Here is a 20,349-nt window from a genome sequence, read left to right as displayed (position 1 = left end):
AATAAGCTCCAAAAACTGGGGAAAGTTTTCCTAAGTTTCAGACCCAAACCCATTTGGCAGAAAAACCTCATCTGAACGGACGTGAGACCCTTTATTTATCCCACTTCGTTGGCAGAGTCTCACATTGCAGTGCAGAAATATTAATGTGTTTGATTCCAGGGGACCTGCCCCAGGCCCTGCTGAGGCTGTTGGGTAACACAGGGTACCTGTTCTCTATAGAAATCTGAATTTGAATGTGTCTGTCCCCAGGGTTTCAGGTAAGGCCTTATCAACTGCAATAGCTACCTCCTAGGGTCATGTTGAAGAATAAGTGAATTAATGTGAATAAAATGGACAGCATACTGCTCTGTATGTAGTAAGTGTCTCAATAGCTATTCATTATTATCATTAGTAGTTTAGATAATAATAAGTACCTCCCGGAAGACACTGTCTGGGCCTCACAGACGCTTCATTTGTGAATACCACAGCACAAAGCTGCGTCTGACAAAGAATATAGTAAAAACAATAAAAACTTAGAACCAGAGAGGACCTCAAAAGGTTACACTGTGAAAACTTTTGTTCAAAGCTTAAGGCATTTAGGAGACTTTTTTTTTTTAATTCTTTTAAAAGAAAAAAGCATGGAAGTTTTTAGAATACCTATGGTTTTCCTGGTAATGGCTTTGAGGAAATGTTTAAGAATCTGTAGTGAGAAAGAAAAAAAGTGAATGACTTCATATCTGATTCTAAAATAAAAGTCCCTGTTTCTATGATTGGCCGGTGTTCTCAATGGTTAGAGTGTTGGCCCATGCACTGAAGGGTCGCAGGTTCGATTCCCAGTCAAGGGCATACACCTGCATTGGAGGTTTGGTCCCCGGGTCCCATCAGGGTACATGCAAGAAGCAACCAATCGACGTGTCTCTCTTCCTCTCTCTCTCCTCCTCCCTCTCTCCCTTCCATGCTCTCTAAAAAACAATGGGAAAAAATATCCTTGGGTGAGGATTAACAAAAAAAAAATTAAAATAAGACAAAATAAAATCCCTGTTCCTATTATTATAAAAAATCCCCAACCCTTTTTAAAAGTAAATAGAGCCCTGGCCGGCTTGGCTCAGTGGATAGAGTGTCAGCCTGCAGACTGGAGGGTCCCAGGTTCGATTCCAGCCAAGGGCACATGCCTGGGCTGCAGGCTCAATCTCCAGTGGTGTGCATGCAGGAGGCAGCCGATCAATGATTCTCTCTCATCATTGATGTTTCTATCTCTCTCTCCTTCTCCTTTCCTCTCTGAAACCAATAAAGAAATATATATTTTTTTAAAAAAAGTAAATAGAATTAATTAATATGTTTTTCATTGTTAGAGAATCTTCAGACTGTCAAGGGGCCTCCTCAAGCTTTTGGTTGTTTTACTGAAGGAGAAAAATGTCAGTAAATATAGTTCTTTTTCGGGCAAATTCCATAAAGATTGAACTGGAATTGGTCAAAGTTAATAAAAATGCCTCCACCGATGGGGAGAGGGATTTATTGGCTATATACAGTAATTGGTTTGCCCTGCAGCCCATACAGTCCGCACCTATATCTCCATCAGCATCAGCAGCAGAGAAATCACCGATGTCCATACATACAACTCCTAGACATGATAACATGTGTTCAGAATACTCCGTGTTGGAAAACAAGGAAATGAATGTTTTAGCGATATTTCCATAAAAAGCAATTAAAATATAGAAGTTTGGGATGGGGCCTGTGAACCCACGTCTTTAAATAGGTCCCTTAGTGAAACCAGAGTAAGATCACTGGCATCACGTATCAAATGGTACTTGGATCGTAATTGCATCAGATGAAGTGAATGCCATAGCTGATTACCCATGACTTAACTCTGTGTTCAGAAAATGACAATATGTTCATTCAGATTCTCCAGGAAACAAACCTGGAGACATTTTTTTAAGGCAAACACATTATTTGAGAAGTGTAGGGAATACCGATAGAAACGTAGAAAAAAAGGTCAGGGAAAGGAAGGCAGCTAAGAGGATGTGTGAGTGAGTCAGCTACCTTGGAGACTGGAACTTAATCCCACTAGAAACGCTTAGAAAATATATAAAGTGCACATTTCAGAATTGCACCTCCCCAGGAGGGAGGGAGCTAACTCCTGAGAGTCACTGGTTGAGGGCCGCTCCCAGGAGGTGTGACTTCTCCAGCACTGTGCCCCACCCTGTCCATGGGTAGCCAGGCCCATGAAGTGGGAGTCCAGGGGTGCAGACCTAGAGGTACAGGGAGTGGCAGTGGGGCATCTGAGCACCCTGGAGGTCTGAGGGATATGAGCAAGGCACTTAGAGGCCCTTCTACAAGTATGAAACATTGATACGGTGCCTGGCGTGCAATATGCACTATTAATCCTGTAATAGAAATTACTCTCATGCAATTTCATAAGAAAAGTTTTCTCTCTTCAACTAAATTTCTCTCTTCATCTAAATTCTGTTCTCTCCCCGCCCCCTGCCCCCCAACCCTAGTGGTTTTCAGTTCCACATGGCGTGTAACAGAAAGAAATCCAATGCTTGTTTTGTTTTTATGTTTTCCAGAAATTCTACAGTCAAACCCTGACGTTCCAGCTTGTCCGCAGTACTCAGAAGCTTACACTGCTGGCACAGGGGCAAGGCTTAGAGCCACGCTTGGAATTCAGTCCTTCAATTCTGGAGCTGGGGCCGCTGCTGCCTTACGCGCCTGGAGACGACGCCGAGGTGGTGGTGAAGAATCCCTGTGACTTTCCCATTGAATTTTACTCCTTAGAATTTGACCAGCAATATCTCATCGAAGAGAAGGTGAGCAGAGGCCCAAACCAGTCTTCATTTTCCTCCCCGTGTTGGGCCCTGACATGTACTGGTGCTCTTCCCTCTGCCAGGACCGCTGGCCCCCGACCTTCACCTCTCCTTCCCTTTGAACCCTTCCTGGTCAACTTCAAGATCGCTGTGTAGACTTTTCTAACCTGCTTCCCTTGCCCTGAGCAGAAGTCATTACCTCTTTGTGATCTCATTATGCGTTTAAACCAATGGGAAAATTAATACATGCTAATGATAAAAATTCAAACAGTGAAGAATGTATGCAGCAGTCATTACATTTGAAGTGAGTTTCCTGTAGATCGCATATAAGTGGGTCTTTTTTTAATACACTCTGGCAGTCTCTGCCCATAGCTGTTATATTTAGATCACTTACATTTACTATAGTTATGTTAGGGTTTAAATCTGCCCCTTTTTTTCTGTTTGTTCTGGGCTGTATAATTTCCAGTTTCTCCTTCATGTTCATTTTTTAAAAACTTTATTTTTTTTTAGAGCAGTTTTAAGTTCACAGCAAAATTGAGGGGATGGTACAGAGACTAGAATATCCGCCTGCCTCTACACTCCATGGCTTCCCTCATTATCAATATCCCTTCCTAGAATGTACATTTGCTACAACCGATGAGCCTACGTTGACACACGATAATCACCCAGAGTCCAAAGTACATTAGAGTTCACTCTTGATGTTATATGTGCTATGGGCTGAGACAAATGTATAATGACATTTACACATCATTACAGCATCATACAGAGTCATTTCACTGCTCTAACAATCTCCTGTGCTCAGCCTATTAATCTCCTCCTCCTTCCAACCCCTGGTAATCACTGATCTTTTTACTGTCTTTATAACCTGGTCTTTTCCAAGATGTCATCCTCTATAATAAAAGGATAATATGTCAATTGTCCCCTCGACTGGGAGTTCGACCAGGAGTTCAACCAGGGGGCAGGGTTGGCCAGCCAACTGCCTGCGGCCCCTCCCCCCAGCCAGCCTCTCCCCCAGTCACACCCCCCCCCACAAATCAGGGCAGGCTGGCTGGACCCCGTGCACGAATTCACACACCAGGCCTCTAGTATAGTCATAATCAGTATGTAGCCTTTTCAGACTGGCTTCTTTCGCTTAATAGTATGCATTTAAGTTTCTTTCATGTCATTTTGTGACTTGATAACTAATTCTTTTGGTCGCTGAATAACATCCCATTGTCTGGATATACTGCAATTTATTTACCCACTCACCCACTGAAGGATATCTAGGCTGCTTCCAAATTTTGGCAATTCGGAATAAAGCCGCTGTAAACGCCCATGTGCAGGGTATTGTGCAGACAACATTTTTACTCCTTTTGCTAAATACCAAGGAGCACAATATGTAAGAATATGTTTCATTTGATAAGAAACTGCCAACATGTCGTCCAAAGTGCTTGTGCCATTTTGCATTCTCGTCCGCAATAATTGAGAGTCATCCTCACCAGCATTTGATGTTGTCAGTATTTTGGACTTTGGCCATTCTCTGAGATATGCAGTAGTACTCATCGCTGTTTTATTTGCATTTCCCCGACGACATATACTGTGGAGCATCTATTCATATGCTTATTTGCCATCATCATATCTTTTTTGGTGAGGTATCTGTTAAGGTCTTTTGCTTACTTTTTAATCAGGTCATATGTTTTCTTATTGCTGAGTTTTAAGAATTTTTTACATATTTTTAAATAACGGTCCTTTGTCAGATGTGTCTTTTGCAATATTTCCTCCCCGTCTGTGGTTTGTTTTCTCATTCTCTTAACAATGTCTTTCTCAGAGCAGAAATTTTTAATTTTAAGGAAGTTTTGCTGTTCCTGAAGCCTGATGTTTAGCTATCTGATTCTTATTAGTTATTTATTACTGAAAAACAAAATACCGCCAAGCTGAGCAACTTAGACGTTTGTCATCTCATGTTTTCTGTGGGTTAGGAATTTGGGACTGGCCGAGCTAACTAAGGTGGCTCTGCTTCCTCAGGACCCTCCCCCAACTTGGTCTTTGAATCTTCTCCTTTCTTTACATCCAGTGTTTATGCTCTACCTGATTTAGATGCTGCCTCCAGAAGTTTCCCTCAGAATGGGAATCTGTCCCGCTGAAGGGAGTCTCTTCATTGGGTAGCTATGAAATGCTCAGTGGCCTAGCTCCTCTGTTGTGGGTCAAGTTCAATGGAAAGCAGAATTTAAGACTCTGCGATTTGCATACAGAAGGTTTATTAGGGAGCTCTTGGGGAAAACACCCGTAAAGAATAGGAACGCAGAATTGGGAGAGAAAAAAGCGACCTGTGAGAGGTTGCAGCGGAGACTTCAGCTGACGGCACAGGAAGCTCTGGAGCAGGCTCTTCAGAGTTACCCAGCTGAAGCCATTGGCCAAGGCTTGGTGTCTCCACAGCAACCAGTCTCTGGAACATTCCTTCCTTTCCACACTGACCTCTATCCTAAGCTCCCTTCCATTTCATTGGTCCATTTGTCTATCCGACATCAATACCACCCTATCTGTTACTCCAGCTTCGTAAGTCCTGATATCTGGTGTGGCAATCCTCGCTCTTCATTCTTCTTTATTAGGGTTCTAACTATCCTTAGCCTTTGTCCTTCAATATATATTTTTAAATGACCTTATTAACAGTGGTTTTCAAACACCTGAAAACGGTGATCCTGGAGAAGGGTTATCTAACAAGATGGATTTTTTCACCCCAGTGGAGCCAGGTGTCCCTCCAGCACTTGCCAGCAGCAATAAATTGGGTCAGATGGGAAGTAATTGCTTTCTAGGACTTCATTTTATAAATATGCATATACACTAAAGTTGCCACATTTATGATGGGGGAAAAAAGTTTTCCCAGTTAAATTTGAATTTCAGATAAACAATATGGACATATTTATACTAAAAAGATGTATTCATTGTTTATCTGAAATTCAGATTTAAATAGGCCTCCATATGTCATCTGGCAATCCTCATACACATTTACACATTTCCTCTCTACCTCCTCTTTCTTCCTATCTCTATCACTCTCTAAAAATCAATGGGAAAAATATCCTTGGGTGAAGATTAACAACAATAACAAATTTAAAACAAGAAGAAAATTCTCTTCCACATGTTAAATGTCCATTTAGGCTGAAATGGAGCAAAATAAAGACCCATCTCCCCAGGTTCAGGGCTGAGCGAACCTTTAGACCCTCCGAAGCACCCTGCCCTCTGCACACACCTGCTTCAGGCAGGGGCAGGGGCCTGAGGGGTGGGAGGGCAGACCCACCGGGGGCTGTGGGGAGGAGCTTCCGGGGAGACCACCAGCAGTCCCCCTTGTCCTCACGCAGATCTTGCGGTCGCTGAAGGGCTACGACTCCTACAACACCCTGCTGCTGCCCCCCCGGGTGCCTGGGGAGAAGCTGCCCTCAGAGGTGTACGAGTACTTTAGGGAGATGAAGCAGTCCAAGGAGGAGCAGATGAAGGCGAAATACCTGGAGGCTCTGGCTCAGGACAACGGTGAGAGCTCCCCTCGGGGGCCGGCTCCGGCTCCGCTACTGCCCTGGCTTCTTTGAAGGGTCCCTGGGCCAGGCAGGCGCAAGGTGCCTTAGGCATTTTATTTCTAATCCTTACAAAGCGGTCCCGTTATCCCCGGGTGCATGGGTGCGCAGACGGGACACTTTCTGCTCTTGAAAGGCCCTGTCTTCAGCTACAGTCACAGTCCGGGGTGCTCGGGAGCTAGGGCTTCAGTTACGAGTTTCAGGGGAGCCCATTAAGCCCCTACAAACATGCTGTGTTGCAAGCACTGAGCTGACTTGCTGGAGGGAAAAGACCAATGAAACAGCCCCTGCCGTGGAGAGATCACAGGAAGTGGATGAGGGAAAGACATCGCCTCTCAGGGCTGCCTGGTGGCCCGGGGTACAGAGCTGAGAGGCTGTGACGGACGAAGGACATCATGAAGTCAGGGAAGGGCCGCGTCCCTCTCAGCCCATTCCACTCCGCCGCCGTGGGCTCCTTTCTCCCCCTGCCCCGTGGAGGAGCCCGGGACGGGGACACTCTGCTTCTTCCCAGTGCTTCCCGGGCCTCTGCTCACTCGGCCCTCTCACCGTCGGCCATCCTGCTCCCCTTCCCACACCGCGTCCAGGGGAGGCCGCGGTCGCAGGCCGCACCGCCACCTTCGGGAGAGAGCTGCAACCTCTCTGGCTCAAATCCAAGCCCTCAGCAAAGAGGATGCCTGGACCCGGGGGTGGGGGTGGACGTCAGCGTATACAATCCCAGCCCTCCCGTGCACGCACCCCCGGAAGCGCTGTGGGATGGGCGATGAGGGGGGTGCTGGGCCGACAAGGTCAATATGCTGGACACTGGGCAGGGGGAGATGTCCATGACAGGTGACAGGGAAAAGCAGGTTACAAATTGGTGTGTACAGGACTGGTTTGGGAAAATTAACCGCGTGAGAGGTTGCTAGCTCTCCCGTACTGGTATCATAAAACCAAGCTGCGATTCCTCTGTCACCATTTCTTTATCGATATCTCTTTTTGAAACTGAATTTTATAATTTTTTTGCTCTTCTGAATTTTCCAAATTTTCTGGAGCAATAATTTTGGGGATATTTTATGTTAAAATGTAGAAGCACTCTGGGCAGAGAAACTGCAGTTCTTGTTGATTTGAGCTGGATGATCCAGGATGATAGTAACCAGCAGTTCTCCTCTTTGTCGTTTTCCTTTTTCACCCACTCTCTCTTGTCTCCCCCCACCCCACCCCCACCCCCGGCAGAAGACGAAGATATACCCTTGTCGGAGCAGGTAACGGTCTCCAACGTGAAGAGGGGCTCACTTAGCAGAGGGATCTCTGTCACATCCGACCTGGAGGACTGGGAGGAGTCCAAGAACAATCCAGATGATGAAGAGGATGATGACAGCCTGGAAAAACTAGTGTTTCAAAGTAACCAGTATTTCATTTATTTATTTTATTTTTATTTTAGAGAGGGAGGAAGGGAGAGGGAGAGGGAGAGGGAGAGGGAGAGGGAGAGGGAGAGGGAGAGGGAGAGGGAGAGGGAGAGGGAGAGAAAATCAATGTGAGAAACATTGATCGGTTGCCTTTCATATGTGCCTCTGACCCGGCCCAACCTGCAACCCAGGTGTGTGCCCTGCCTGGGAATTGAACCCGCGACCTTCCCATGTAGGGGGGGGCGCGGGGGGGAGACACTCTAACCAACGAGCCACACCAGCCAGGGCTAACATTTTAATGTTTGGGGGCCAGTTTTCTCTAAGCAGCAGCAGGAAGAGTGACTTATGCCTTTCACCTTTCTCCAAACCTTCTAGCATGACTACGTATTAATTCTCTAACATGACTATGCCATCATTTATTTAGCCATTTCCCTTCATGTTGCAAACTCAGCTAGTTTCCAACATTATTTTTTTCAGCAGAAGAGATTCCCAAAAATGGAATTAAGAGTCAAAGAATATCTATAATTGCAATCCTAGCAGCCCTGCGCAAATTAGTAGCCAGAAAGGGTACTCTCATACAATACAGGAGGGAATGAGGGCTGCAGCAGATGGGTTCTCGTTTCCAAACACTATCTAAAAGGAAAAAGCCACTCTCATTTCCATCAGAACTCATGTGGCCTCCGGGTGCGTCCACAAGCACGCACACGCACACATATATTTTTAATTTGCAGCTGAGAAGTTACAGAGCACGGACAGCCACTCTGCAGAGGACGATGGAGAAGTAGAGAACAACCCAGTGAACAAGGCCATTGCTCGCTACCTGGGCATCGATGTTTCTGCAGAAGGTAACCTGGCCAAGAACCGGAAAGGCATCGCCATTATCGTCCACGGGACGCCCGTGTCAGGTATGTGACAGCTCTGAGGGGTTGCCCCTTTTATGGGGTGAAGCTTGCATGTGTCATTTTGAGGACATAAGATTATTTTATTTGGAGAAGTTGTGGGTTCCCGTAGCACAGGGCCGACCGGTGGCAGAATCAGGGGCAGAATCCCGGGTCCCGATTCGGGCCTCAGGTCTTCCTTCTCTTTTGGCTGCCACCCCTGAGCACAGCAGAGGCCCAGAGGCAGGGCACCCGGAGAGATTACTGTCCAGGGGCCTCTGTTCTAGAAGCTTCTGTCTAGGAAGCCAAGGAAATAACGTCCAGCCCCCTGACCTTTCCTCCAGGCAAGACGGCCACGGCAGCCAGCCTGGCCAAGTACTACGGCGCCGCCTGCTTCAACATCGACTCCATCGTGCTGGAGGCCATCTGCGACGGCAACAGCATCCCAGGGATCCGGGCCCGGGAGCTCTGCATCAGGGCGGCCATCGAGCAGTCCATGCGGGAAGGAGAAGAGTCTGGTGAGAGCCGTGTCCACTCCCTTCAGTACCTCTGCATGAGATGCTTTCTGTGGCCAGGCGGCCAGCACCCACGCCGGTAACCCCCACCTTCGCGGTGTCCCTCCCTGAGCTTTTCTCCCACCGCTTGGTTGAAGGCTGATTTACACGTGCTGCTGCTACCTTAGGGCCCAGGGAAAATTCTCCTCCCCAAACTTCACGTGGCCCTTCGGGGAACAGGACAATGACTGGAACGTGGCCCACACCTTTGGGGGTGACGCCTGGCGAGGAGCAGAGGGAAAGAGCGTCACAGGAGCGCGGGCTCTGGGAGAGCGGGCGTGGGAAGATGGCACGATCGGGGGCCGTTTTCGTGGGAACGGGCTTTGAGGGAGCAGGACTGTGTTGATAGGTGACGATGAAGAACAGGACACGCCTGACAAAGGAAGCAGGGAAGCCGACAGTCAGTGAGAGCTGGGGAGGGAGGCTGAGGCCAGTGGTCGTTGACCTGAAGCCAAGATTGGGAATCTGGGTCTTACTTGGAAGGAAAGGAGCCGGGTGATTGTCACCCTGTGGGGGTAATGGCCGGAACGTAGCTCTCGTAATGACTCGTAAGGGAAGCCCGAGGCGGCGAGGCTGGGCAAGCTGACCTGATTGCCGCCACGGCAGCGGCATCGCGAACTGAGGAGTGGGAGGCGCTCAGGACGTCACACCAAGATAGGGGCAGAAACCTGGAAGCGTGGCGGGCGGGGGGGCATTTACCAAGACAGGGGATGCGGGGGGAGGAGAAGGTTTGCTGGAGAGACTTAACCGAGTGTTTGAACGCCACAGCAGTGAGGCCTGGGACGGCCGAACTCCCAGAGGCGGAGAATCCTGGCCCCATCAGGTCATCCAAGGACCTACAGGTCAGGGGAGCGAACAGCTGCTCACGGGGAAATGTATGGAAGTAGAGTGCCTGCTGGGAGCTGAGTTGTTTTCATAAAAATACTCAGGACAGGGTGACAGCCTTCCTACTCGTGCAGCAGGCCTGCGCGTTGGTGAAACGGGGTGGGGCTTTCAGTCGTGTCCCCTCCCTGCAGCACCTCTGCCTGGGATGCTTAAGGAGACGGACGGGTCTAAGAGAAATAGCTCTTTAGTCGTGTAGGGGAGGAAAGATAATTTCCCTCTGCCCCTCTGAGTTCTCGGCTGAGACTCCTGTGATAAGAAAAAAATGATTAACAAGGGGAAACAGGAGTTTATTAACACGTGTGCTTCCCGTATACATGGGAGGTAGGGGGAAATGAGTAACTCAACGTGGCTTTAGAGTCAGAATTCAATACCAGCTTAGTAAGGAAAGGAGAGGCAGCATGTCGTCCTCTGGTGAAAGCAAACGATTTCTAGGAATGATGAATGAACCCTTAGGCACACGGAGGGAGGCATGATAGCTCGTCTGGGTTGCTGCTGACTTCCAGTCTCCTCTCCTGTGATAAGAGTCCATCTTCCCCGGTTGGTGGAACTCCCAGAACAATGATGGCGAACCTAAGACACGCGTGTCAGAGGTGACACACGAATTCATTTTTTTGGTTGATTTTTTCTTGGTTAAATGGCATTTAAATATATAAAATAAATATCAAAAATGTAAGTTTTGTTTCACTATGGCTGCAAATATCAAAAAACTTCTATATGTGACACGGCACCAGAGTTAAGTTAGAGTTTCTCAAAATGCTGACACGCCGAGCTCAAAAGGTTCGCCATCACTGTCCCAGAAACAGATTTGTGGCAAATGGGTTCGTGTTGCATGCCCGTCTGTAGGCAGATAAGTAAGGGAAGTTCAGAGAAAGCCTCTCTGTGCATGTGCCGGTTTTCAACTGCCTACAGCTCGAAAGAATCAGAATACCCAAGCGGCAATTGTGAGGTGGCACGTCCTGAAACTCCTGGAGTAATATTTCGGGGTGGCACATTCTGCTTCCCTTCCGCGGGAACCCCAAGCTGAATCATAATTCTGGTCCTCTTCAATTTTTTGTTTCCTTCTCCGGCAAATAAACTATATTTCACTGAGGCGTCTGGAGCTGTGCGTGTCCTGTGACATATCGTGACATGAATGTGAGCTCCCTGTCTGAGAATGTCAGCCCAAAGGCATCATTGGGGAGTCTTTCTGAACAAGTGACAGGTGCCGCAGCTCAAGTAGAGGAAACCAGCCCAGGAAGTTCCACAAAGAAAGGAGTGGGATGGACAGGGCAGGATGGGACCTTGGGGAGCACTGGCACTGTAGGAGGGGTGTGGAGAGGTGGAGGGGGGGTCGGGGGTGGTCGATCAGGAGAGCAGGTCGCAGGGAAGCCACCTTTGAGTTACTCATTTCCCCCCACCTCCCATGTATACAGGAAGTATACATGTTAATAAACCTGTGCTTTCTCTTACTAATCTGTTTTTCTCATCACCGGAGTCACAGCTGAGAACGCAGAAGGGTAGAGGGAAGATGATACTTCCGCGCAGCAGGTGGAAAAGATCTGCAGGGGGGAGAGGGGCGAGAAGGGCTGTCAGGTCTCTCTGGGGCCCTGGTGGCGTCCAGGCACCCTTCCAGCTTCATTTTCCCCGAAGCCCTCACCACTCGTTAACATACTGTTTCTTTTCCTTATTTCGCTGTCTGTCTCTCCCCACGAGGATGTAAGCATCCGAGGGCAGAGATTTGTGTTAGTTTTCTCCACTAATGTATTCCTAGGGTAGTGCCCTGTGCATAGTACATGCAGAGTCAGGATTTATTTAAAAAATGGATTCAATCAGTAAAGGATCCTAATTGGAGATTGCTGGAAATTCCAATGGGAGGAACCCTGAGAAGAAAGGGCCTGTGAAGTTCACAGTTCAGAGGTCACTGGTGACTTTGAACAAAATCCTTTTAATGGAGGGTTAAGCCCCAACACACATTTGCAGTTTGCTCTGGAGTCAGCAGGCTGTACCGAACAGGAAGTGATAAATCTGAACTTGCCTGTGAGTGTGCAACCCATACTGGATTGGAAGACGTTGTATGACTAAAAGACTGTAACATGACACAGTAACCCTTGTTTATATTTTTCACATTATTTTATACTTACATTATATTATCTATTTTTATATTTGACTAGAGGCCTGGTGCACAGATTTGTGCACCGGTGGGGTCGCTCGGCCTGCCCTGCGGGAATCGAGCCAAAACTGGCTCTCCGACATCCCCTGAGGGGTCCCGGATTGCAAGAGGGTGCCTCTTGGGTGACGAACCCTGGAATCAGGCTACCTCCTCTCTGGTTCTGGGTGCGTCACCTGAGAACCGCAGTTGCCAAGTCACCGCAGCTCGGCAGCTCCTGCATTGAGCATTTGCCTCCTGGTGGTCAGTGCGCATCACAGCTACTGGTTGGAGTGTCTGCCCCCTGGTGGTCATTGTGCGTCATAGCTGCCAGTCGGATGGTCGCTTAGGCTTTTATATATATAGATAGATACTTTTTATATATTTTATATATTGAGTGAAATAAATTTTTACTTTTTTAATAGGGCTACTAGAAAATTTTAATTATACACATATGTGGCTCATGTTATATGTCTATTGGACAGAGCTGGTCTAGACCACTGTTTTGAGAAATTGGGCAGTGAAGGAAAGAAGTAAAATGATATCTTGAAAGATATGAAAGGTTAAATGAAAACTTTTGTTTAGTACGTATCAGAAAGAACTGGGTTTTTTTTAGACATGGAGGAATGATGCTATGGACAGGGGAAGGTGGGAGCATCAGAGCACAGAAGACATTCCATAGCAATCAGTGACGGTTAGGATGGGCCAGGGCAGGGCGGGGCTCAGTGGAGTGAGCGGGTGTGGGTGGCAGGAGGCTGGAGCCTCATTATCTTCATTATCGAAGCAGAGCCTGGAGGGACTGGGGGTGAGGCTGGATGAACAGAGGACCATGCCGGTCTATTCTTGGAGCAGAACTTTGGTACAACTACCCCACCCCCGCCCATCCTCCCAGGTGCCCTATGAAGTCCCTTGTGATCAGGTACCAGGGAGGGGGAGAAGGGAGCTACATGAAAGGGTAAAGCAGAGTAAGTATAGTGAGAGCTCTTGAGTGAGTTCTGGGGCTTATGTGCCGATGTGGTCAACAAGGAGTAGAGAGCTGAGAGCTAGAGAAACATGAAGGCTGCCTTGCACACAGCCCCATCGCATCTTAGAGTGTCAGCAGCATCCACTAGACCCTTTCTCCTTCAGGGCAGGTGGTACATCTGTGCCAAGTCAGAGGACACAGGGAGACAGGACTTGCCACTGTGGTTGGGAGGTTAAGAGGGGAACCTTTTAAATAATTACATCAACCACTGATTCTGAAAGGGAACCTCTCAGTGGTGCTTAGGAGTGGAAGGAAGGGCAGAGGTGAAACGAAGAAATTCATGTTAAAGCCATGTTTGCCGACAGGCACGCTGTTGTTACTCAGCCTATGTGTTCATTTGGGCGGTGCCATCTCGTGCTACTCATTGGCATCACCGCTGCCTAGAACCACAGAAGGTCAGGTGTTGGGCTCCCAGGGCAGGGCTGTCATACACCCGCAGTCTCCGAAATGATTGCCCTCTGGCCTGGAGGAGACAGGGAGCGTTAATGCCGGATCTGAGCAGGGAAAAGCCCGGACTCCAGGCCAGGCTCTCCACGGCGCCGCCGTCACCCAGTCCGCCCTGCGCTCGGTACGCCATCCCCATTGTGATTTCCTTCTCATCCTAAGGTGACTTCTCATATCAACCCACTCTCTCTGTGTAGCCCAGGATACTGCTTCGGGTCAACTTGGCATAGGACAGGTGCGACAGAGCAGCGAGAACCTGGGCAAGTTAATCTCAGAAACCACCCTGATAAACCCTGAAGTGAAATCTGCCAAGTCCATGCGTGGGAGCATGCTGTTTTCCAAAGCCAGGGCAGAGCATGGCTCTGGGTCTCAGAAGCAGCATCACCCGCACCCACCTGAAACGCCACAGGTACAAACCAGGGCTCCCCAGAAGCGGGGCTGGGATCCTTCCTCCTCCTCCCCTTCCTCCTCCTCCCCCCTCCTCCTTCTCCTCCTCCTCCTCCTCCTCTTCCTCTTCCCCCCACCCTCCACCTCCACCTCCACATCCTGCAGCCAGGTCAGCACAGCTCCATTCAGTGGGTGCCTTTGCCAGGCAGGCCTGAGCGCTGTCCCTGCACCACTCCTCCTGAAAGGAGGTCCATCCAGCAGGTGTTGAATAGGTGCCTCTAATAGTATAGGCACTGGGCTGAGTGCCGGCAAAGTGAAGATAAATAAAGCAAAACCCCTGCACTCAAGCTGCACTAAGAGTCTAATGAAAGAGCCACACCTTCCAATGTTTGCAGTGAAATGAGATTGGTGCCCTGGCCTGTGTGGATCAGTGATTAGAGCATCGGCCTGTGCCCTGGAGAGTTGGAGGTTCAATTCCCAGTCAAGGGCAGGTACCTGGGTTGCAAGTGCGATCCCCCACCCTCCATCAGGGTGCATGTGGGAGACAACCAATCAGTGTGTTTGCAACCAATCAATGTGTTTCTGTCATATCACTGTTTCTCTCTCTCTCTCTTCCTCCTCCCATCTCTCCCCCTTCTCCCTCTCTTCCATTCTCTCTAGAATCAATGAAAAAATATCTTCACTCCTTGATTGAGGATTTAAAAAAATAAAAGAAATTGGTGACAAATAGCTGTGTAAAAAGAATTAGGTTAAACCATATAAAATTGCCAATTATTCAACCATTTGGGAACGTCATAGCAATTTTATATGGCTCAATTTCATACTAAAGGAATGCTAAAGATAAAAATCCATTCATATAAGTTGTGGGATGCCTACAAGAGAGTCTTGGAAAGCCACTAGGCAGTCAGAGAATTGAGCCAGATGCCAAGGGACTTTGAGAACAATCTCAGGAGAAGAGCAGGTGCTGAAGCCAAAGACGGATGGCACTGTGGCAGACAAGCGTGTGACGAGTTGTCACTTGGAAAGTAGAGTCCAGTGATTGTAGGCTTCTGAGATGTTTGAAAGAAATTGGGGAAAAAAGAGGCAAACCCAGGGTCAAGAGAGTCCTTTTTTTGAAAGGAGGTCTATAAAGATGGGAAGGAAAAGTATAAGGTGATGATCCACCCAAGAGGGAATGCCAGTCCAGGAGGAGACATAAAAGGGCAGGACTAAGCATAATTTAAGAGAAAGGAGCTAGCTTCTTCTGGAGTTAGTAAAGGTGAAAACCAGACACAGCTGCATGTGGCAGAAGCAAGGTGGAGAGCAGAACGTGGAGGAGGTCTTCCTGAGTAACTTTAAGGTGTGTGCAGGACCCCGGTCTTTGCCGGAAAATGGAGGAGGTTGGGTTGCAGAGCATCTTGAGCAGAGTGGCTAAGTACTAAGATGTCCACTGTGAGGAACAGAACCAGAAATTGGTGGTGGACAGAAGCAAAGGTAGTTGAGAATGCTGATGGCCCAGCCAGACAGGAAGCCATACCGTCACAGATTTCACGAAGTGGCTCCTGGCAGCCCCCGCTCAGAGGCAGAGAGAGACGTTTCCATCCCTGCAGGGGCAGGGTGTGCTCAGAATAAGGGGCAAGGGAGTTGAAAGTGGCATCCATATGGGAAGACAGCCAGGTAGGGTAGAAACTCAGAGGACGATAGAATGAGAGAGATAGGAAGAGGGAAAGGGTCTGTAGGTCTTGTTACCGTTTAGAGTTCGGTAGGGGTAGTGGAAGAGGTCGTTTTAGAGAAGACTGCTGAGGTGGATGGAGTGGAGATGAAGGTCCCTATAAGAGAGGAGGCCCACACATTGGCTGGGGCAGGTGAACGGAGGGCATGTGGATAATGGAGCCCTGGATGGGGCAAGCGGATGGACTGGAGGCGAAGGTCTCTGTGTGACCGGAGGCATGTTGGTTGGATGGGGCATCACCCAGGGTTGAATTTATGCCAAGTGATGTCTCTGATCTTTACTTTAGTCACATGTGGGGGTTTTTAACACCTTGAAAACTGAAACCATTGATTCAATTTATTTTGAAACGACATCCTTTTAACCCTCTTTTCCAATATCTAATATGTGTTCTTTACACAGGTATGTATGGATGAACTAGAAGCCGTCTATTTGTATTTAATAGGGTGTCATGGGGAACCGTTTCCTTTGCTTTGGTTCTGTCCATCTGAACAGCGAAGTAAGGCTTTTTAGAATATATCAAAGGCAACACAAAATCCCAATGCGGACTTCAATCCCCTTTCACTGAACAGGGAACTTAAAACCGGTAAAAGATCACAATAGAAACCAGACCTCACAGATCCCCACATGTGGCTGCCTGCACGGCTCCAGTGTGACAGGCCTCCCACAGTGCGGACAGCAGTCACAGTCACAGTCACTATAAGAGCGCTTTACCCAGAGTTGGCTGTTTGGTCTTCTAACGTTCTCCTAGAGCAGCGGTTCTCAACCTGTGGGTCTCAACCCCTTTGGAGGTCGAACGACCCTTTCACAGGGGTCGCCTAAGACCATCCTGCATATCAGATATTTATGTTACAATTCATAACAATAGCAGCATTACAGTTATGAGGTAGCAACGAAAATAATTTTATGGTTGGGTCACAACATGAGGAACTGTATTTAAAGGGCCAGAAAGTTGAGAACCACTGACCTAGAGCATGAGCTTGCTGTTAAAATTGCAGTCGTTAGTTGCAAGTGGGAAGAAATGTATGTTATATAACGAAGACATGACCTGTAGTATAAGGTAATTTATTCAAAAATCACCTTGTTCTACAAAAGCACCAGTTAGAAGTCCTGATCTTTTGAATGATGTTTAATCCAACACTTTTCACCTCTCAATTCCATGGCACCCTCAGCTGTTCACCACTCACTGTGATCATAGCCTAGACTTTGCTCATTTTACCCATAAACTCCAAGATCCCTATATCGCACATCCTACTTTCCAACAACCATCTTCTAACTTTTCAGATGTGCTTACTCATCAAAGCATCCAGTCCACATGTTCACTGCCTTCCACCCCCCTTCTCTTCCTTTCTTATCCAGTTTGGATTCTGTGGTCTGTCACTATTGCCACTCCCTTGCCCCTTCCCCTTCTTAGTACTTTTCAAGCAAAACTTTAGCCCTGGTAAACCCAATTCTCCACCTCCTCCATTCAGGACAGCTGAACATAGCTGGAGAAAATCCTCATTTCTCCTGAATAGTCTCAATTTAAGCTGAAGACTACAAATCTCACGCCAAACCCTTTGGTCTATCCTAGCAAATTGGCCTGCTATCTCTTCAAGATAACCATTGTATTGCTGTCATCACTCTCCAAACCTCTTCCTCATTCTTAGCTAATGATCAGAAGATAACAGATCTCAGCAACAACCAGAAGACAATGCCTTATCCTCCCACCACCAACTCTACCAGACAGCCTTGATCCTAGGCCAATGCCATGCCTTTCCGACAGCGGAGTAACTGTCCCTGCTCTTATCCAAGGCCCTGCAACTGGACCCGATCCCTTCTCTCTTACTCAAGAAATAAATTCCTGCAATTCTCCCCCCTCTCTACCATTTGTTTATGTCCCCTATATATTGGATACTTCCCATCGGCATCGATACATGCTTTTATTATATTTATAAAAACATTTTAAAATCTTTAAAAATATTTCCCCATAACCCCAGGTTGCCCTCCAGCTCTTACCTCATCTTTCAGGTTCTCTCTCAGAGAATGGCTGCATGATTGCTTCCTCGTCCTCACCACCTCTCTCTGCCTCTGCCAGGAGCCACCTATTCCAATGAGGCCTTTGTCCTCACCACTTCCCTGGCTACTCATCTCAAGGCCATTGGCATTCATCTTGCCAAATCCAGTTTTTTGTCCTCATCTTACATGATCTCTTGGCAGCTGATAACCCCTCCTCCAGAAAGACTTTCTTCACTTAGCTTCCAAAACGCCATACTCTTCTACTTTCCCTCTACCTCCTTCATGACTCTCTCCACTCCTCCATCTTCAGATAATCTAGTTTTTCAGACTAGGCCAGTGGTCGGCAAACTGCGGATCGCGAGCCACATGTGGCTCTTTGGCCCCTTGAGTGTGGCTCTTCCTAAGCCTTAGGAGTACCCTAATTAAGTTAATAACAATGTAGCTACCTATATAGTTTAAGTTTAAAAAATTTGGCTCCCAAGAGAAATTTCAATCGTTGTACTGTTGATATTTGCCTGTTGACAAATGAGTTTGCTGACCACTGGACTAGGCCAAGACTAAGTCTTCTAATCTTTTATTTTTATTTTATTTTTTGTATCTCTCTTTTCTTTATAGGTAATCTCATCCAGTTCATTCATTAAATACTTAAATATTTTCTTCATTTACTTCAATGTTTTCTTAAATATTAAAATGCTTGAGTATTTTCATTATGCTTAGGACCCTCAAATTTCTATCTCTATCCCTAATTTCTCCCCAAGCTTAGGTTCATATACCCAAACCACATTTAATATCTCTATCAAATGGCTTAGAGGCATCTCAAAATTTATATGTTGTAAAAAGTGGTTGTTGCTGCCTCAAAAAAGAATAAAACAAAACAATACAAAAAAAACTTGTCCTTTCCTCGGTCTTTTCTTTCTTGATAAATAACTTCACCATTTTTCAATTTGTTCAGGTCAACACTCAAAAAATCATTCTTGATGCCTCTCTCTTTCATGTCTCATCTCAAATCCTATTGGCTCTGTTCCACACTATATCCTGTATCAGCCACTTCTCACCACCTCCCATGTGAGTGTCCTGCTGCCATCATCTCCTGCCTTGACCATGGAGATATATGACCCACCAGCCTTCCTGCTTCTACTCTTGTCACCTCATGCAGCAGGTAGAATACTCTCTTAAAAATAAAAGTCCGGCCGGCCAGTGTGACTCGGTGGTTGGGTGTCAACCTATGAACCAGGAGGTCATGGTTTGATTCCCGATCAGGGCACATGCCCGGGGTTGCGGGCTCGATCCCCAGTAGGGGGCATGCAGGAGGTAGCCACTCAATGATTCTCTCTCATCACTGATGTTTCTATCCGTCTCTCCCTCTTTCTTCCTCTCTCTGAAATAAATTTTTAAAAACACATTTTTTTAAATAAAAAAATAAAAGTCCAATCATTTGTCTGCCTAAAACATGCCAACAACTTCCTATAATACTTGGAATAAAATCCACATTTCTTACCATGATTGACAAGCCCTGCATATTCTGGCTGGCCTGTGTCTTCGACTTTAAGCCTGACCACCTTTCCCGTTGCTCACTCAGTTCCCATTGGACTTGGCTCCCACGTGCTCCCCAAATACCCACACATGCAGTCGTGTTGAGGGAACTTGCTCTTTCCTCTCAGAAAGAGTCTTCTCTTGGGATCTTGTCTTGCTCTTTCATATTCTCTCATACCCAGGTAATGTGACCACCCTTTCTAAATAGCCATTGTCCAACCCTGCCATTGCCCTTACTCCCTTACCTGATCATTTTCTCCCTGGCATTCATGACTATTTGAAATTGTCACTGATTTGCATATTCATCTGTCCCTTTTCTGTCTCCCCAACTTGAAGGCAAAGACCAGGCTGGCAGCAGCACTGCTAGGCTTGTGTGTTGTTGTGTCCCTGGTCCTAGAGGAGACCCTGGCGCATAGTAGGTGCTCAAAGAAGATTTGATTGAAAGAACAAATGGGTGCTGTTCAGTACATACACAAAGCACCTTCCACAGTGTTCCCACTCAGAGCGTATAGCAATTCTTTGAGGAAGATAGGAATATCCAATTTTACAGATGAGGAAAGGAGGCCCTGAGAGATGAGATGACTTTCCTGAGGTCACATGGCTTGTAGGTGTAGGAGTTATTGGGACACCGAGCTGGGTTCTCACTTCTGAACCTTCTCTCCGCAGATTTCCTCCAGCCCTCTCCCCTCGGGACCCACACCGCGCAGACTTAGTGTCAGCACCAGCATCGGAGGCGAGACCGGGCTCCTGAGCTGTGTGCTCCCTGAGGAAATGCTCGTTCAGATCCTGGCCGAGCGCTTACAGGTGCGTCCACACTCGTGCACGGAGCTGCGGAGCTCACACACCTTCCCCAGGCCGTGCCGAGACGGAGCCCTCATAGCCCACAGCAGCTTAGAACCCCGGGCCTTGGAGAGGAAAGATGGGTTTCCTCACCCTCACCAGTCATTTACGTGTCCTTTTGACAGCCATTGTCGGTCTGCTGCCTGAAGCCACTCACTTTCAAGGACCAGTGATCGAAGAGTCACGCCACAGCCCTCAGTGGTGTTTTTAAAACTGTAAGGAGGAGCTGTTCAGAGTTAGAATTTGGAGACAGTTAATTG

General features: G+C 47.5%; 1 protein-coding gene across 1 annotated transcript in view; it reads left to right on the top strand.

The window, feature by feature from the left end:
• Window positions 1–20,349, top strand: part of HYDIN (HYDIN axonemal central pair apparatus protein) — a 341,424-nt gene that overhangs the window by 241,916 nt on the left and 79,159 nt on the right. The window contains 7 exon segments of the mRNA XM_059665442.1: window positions 2,547–2,786; window positions 6,119–6,287; window positions 7,541–7,708; window positions 8,445–8,618; window positions 8,936–9,109; window positions 13,821–14,032; window positions 19,916–20,053. Coding sequence (XP_059521425.1) covers window positions 2,547–2,786; window positions 6,119–6,287; window positions 7,541–7,708; window positions 8,445–8,618; window positions 8,936–9,109; window positions 13,821–14,032; window positions 19,916–20,053 — 1,275 coding nt within the window.

The sequence above is a fragment of the Myotis daubentonii genome, chromosome 15 (assembly GCF_963259705.1).
Source record: "Myotis daubentonii chromosome 15, mMyoDau2.1, whole genome shotgun sequence".
Taxonomy (NCBI): domain Eukaryota; kingdom Metazoa; phylum Chordata; class Mammalia; order Chiroptera; family Vespertilionidae; genus Myotis; species Myotis daubentonii.
This window is presented reverse-complemented; position numbering and strand designations above follow the sequence as displayed.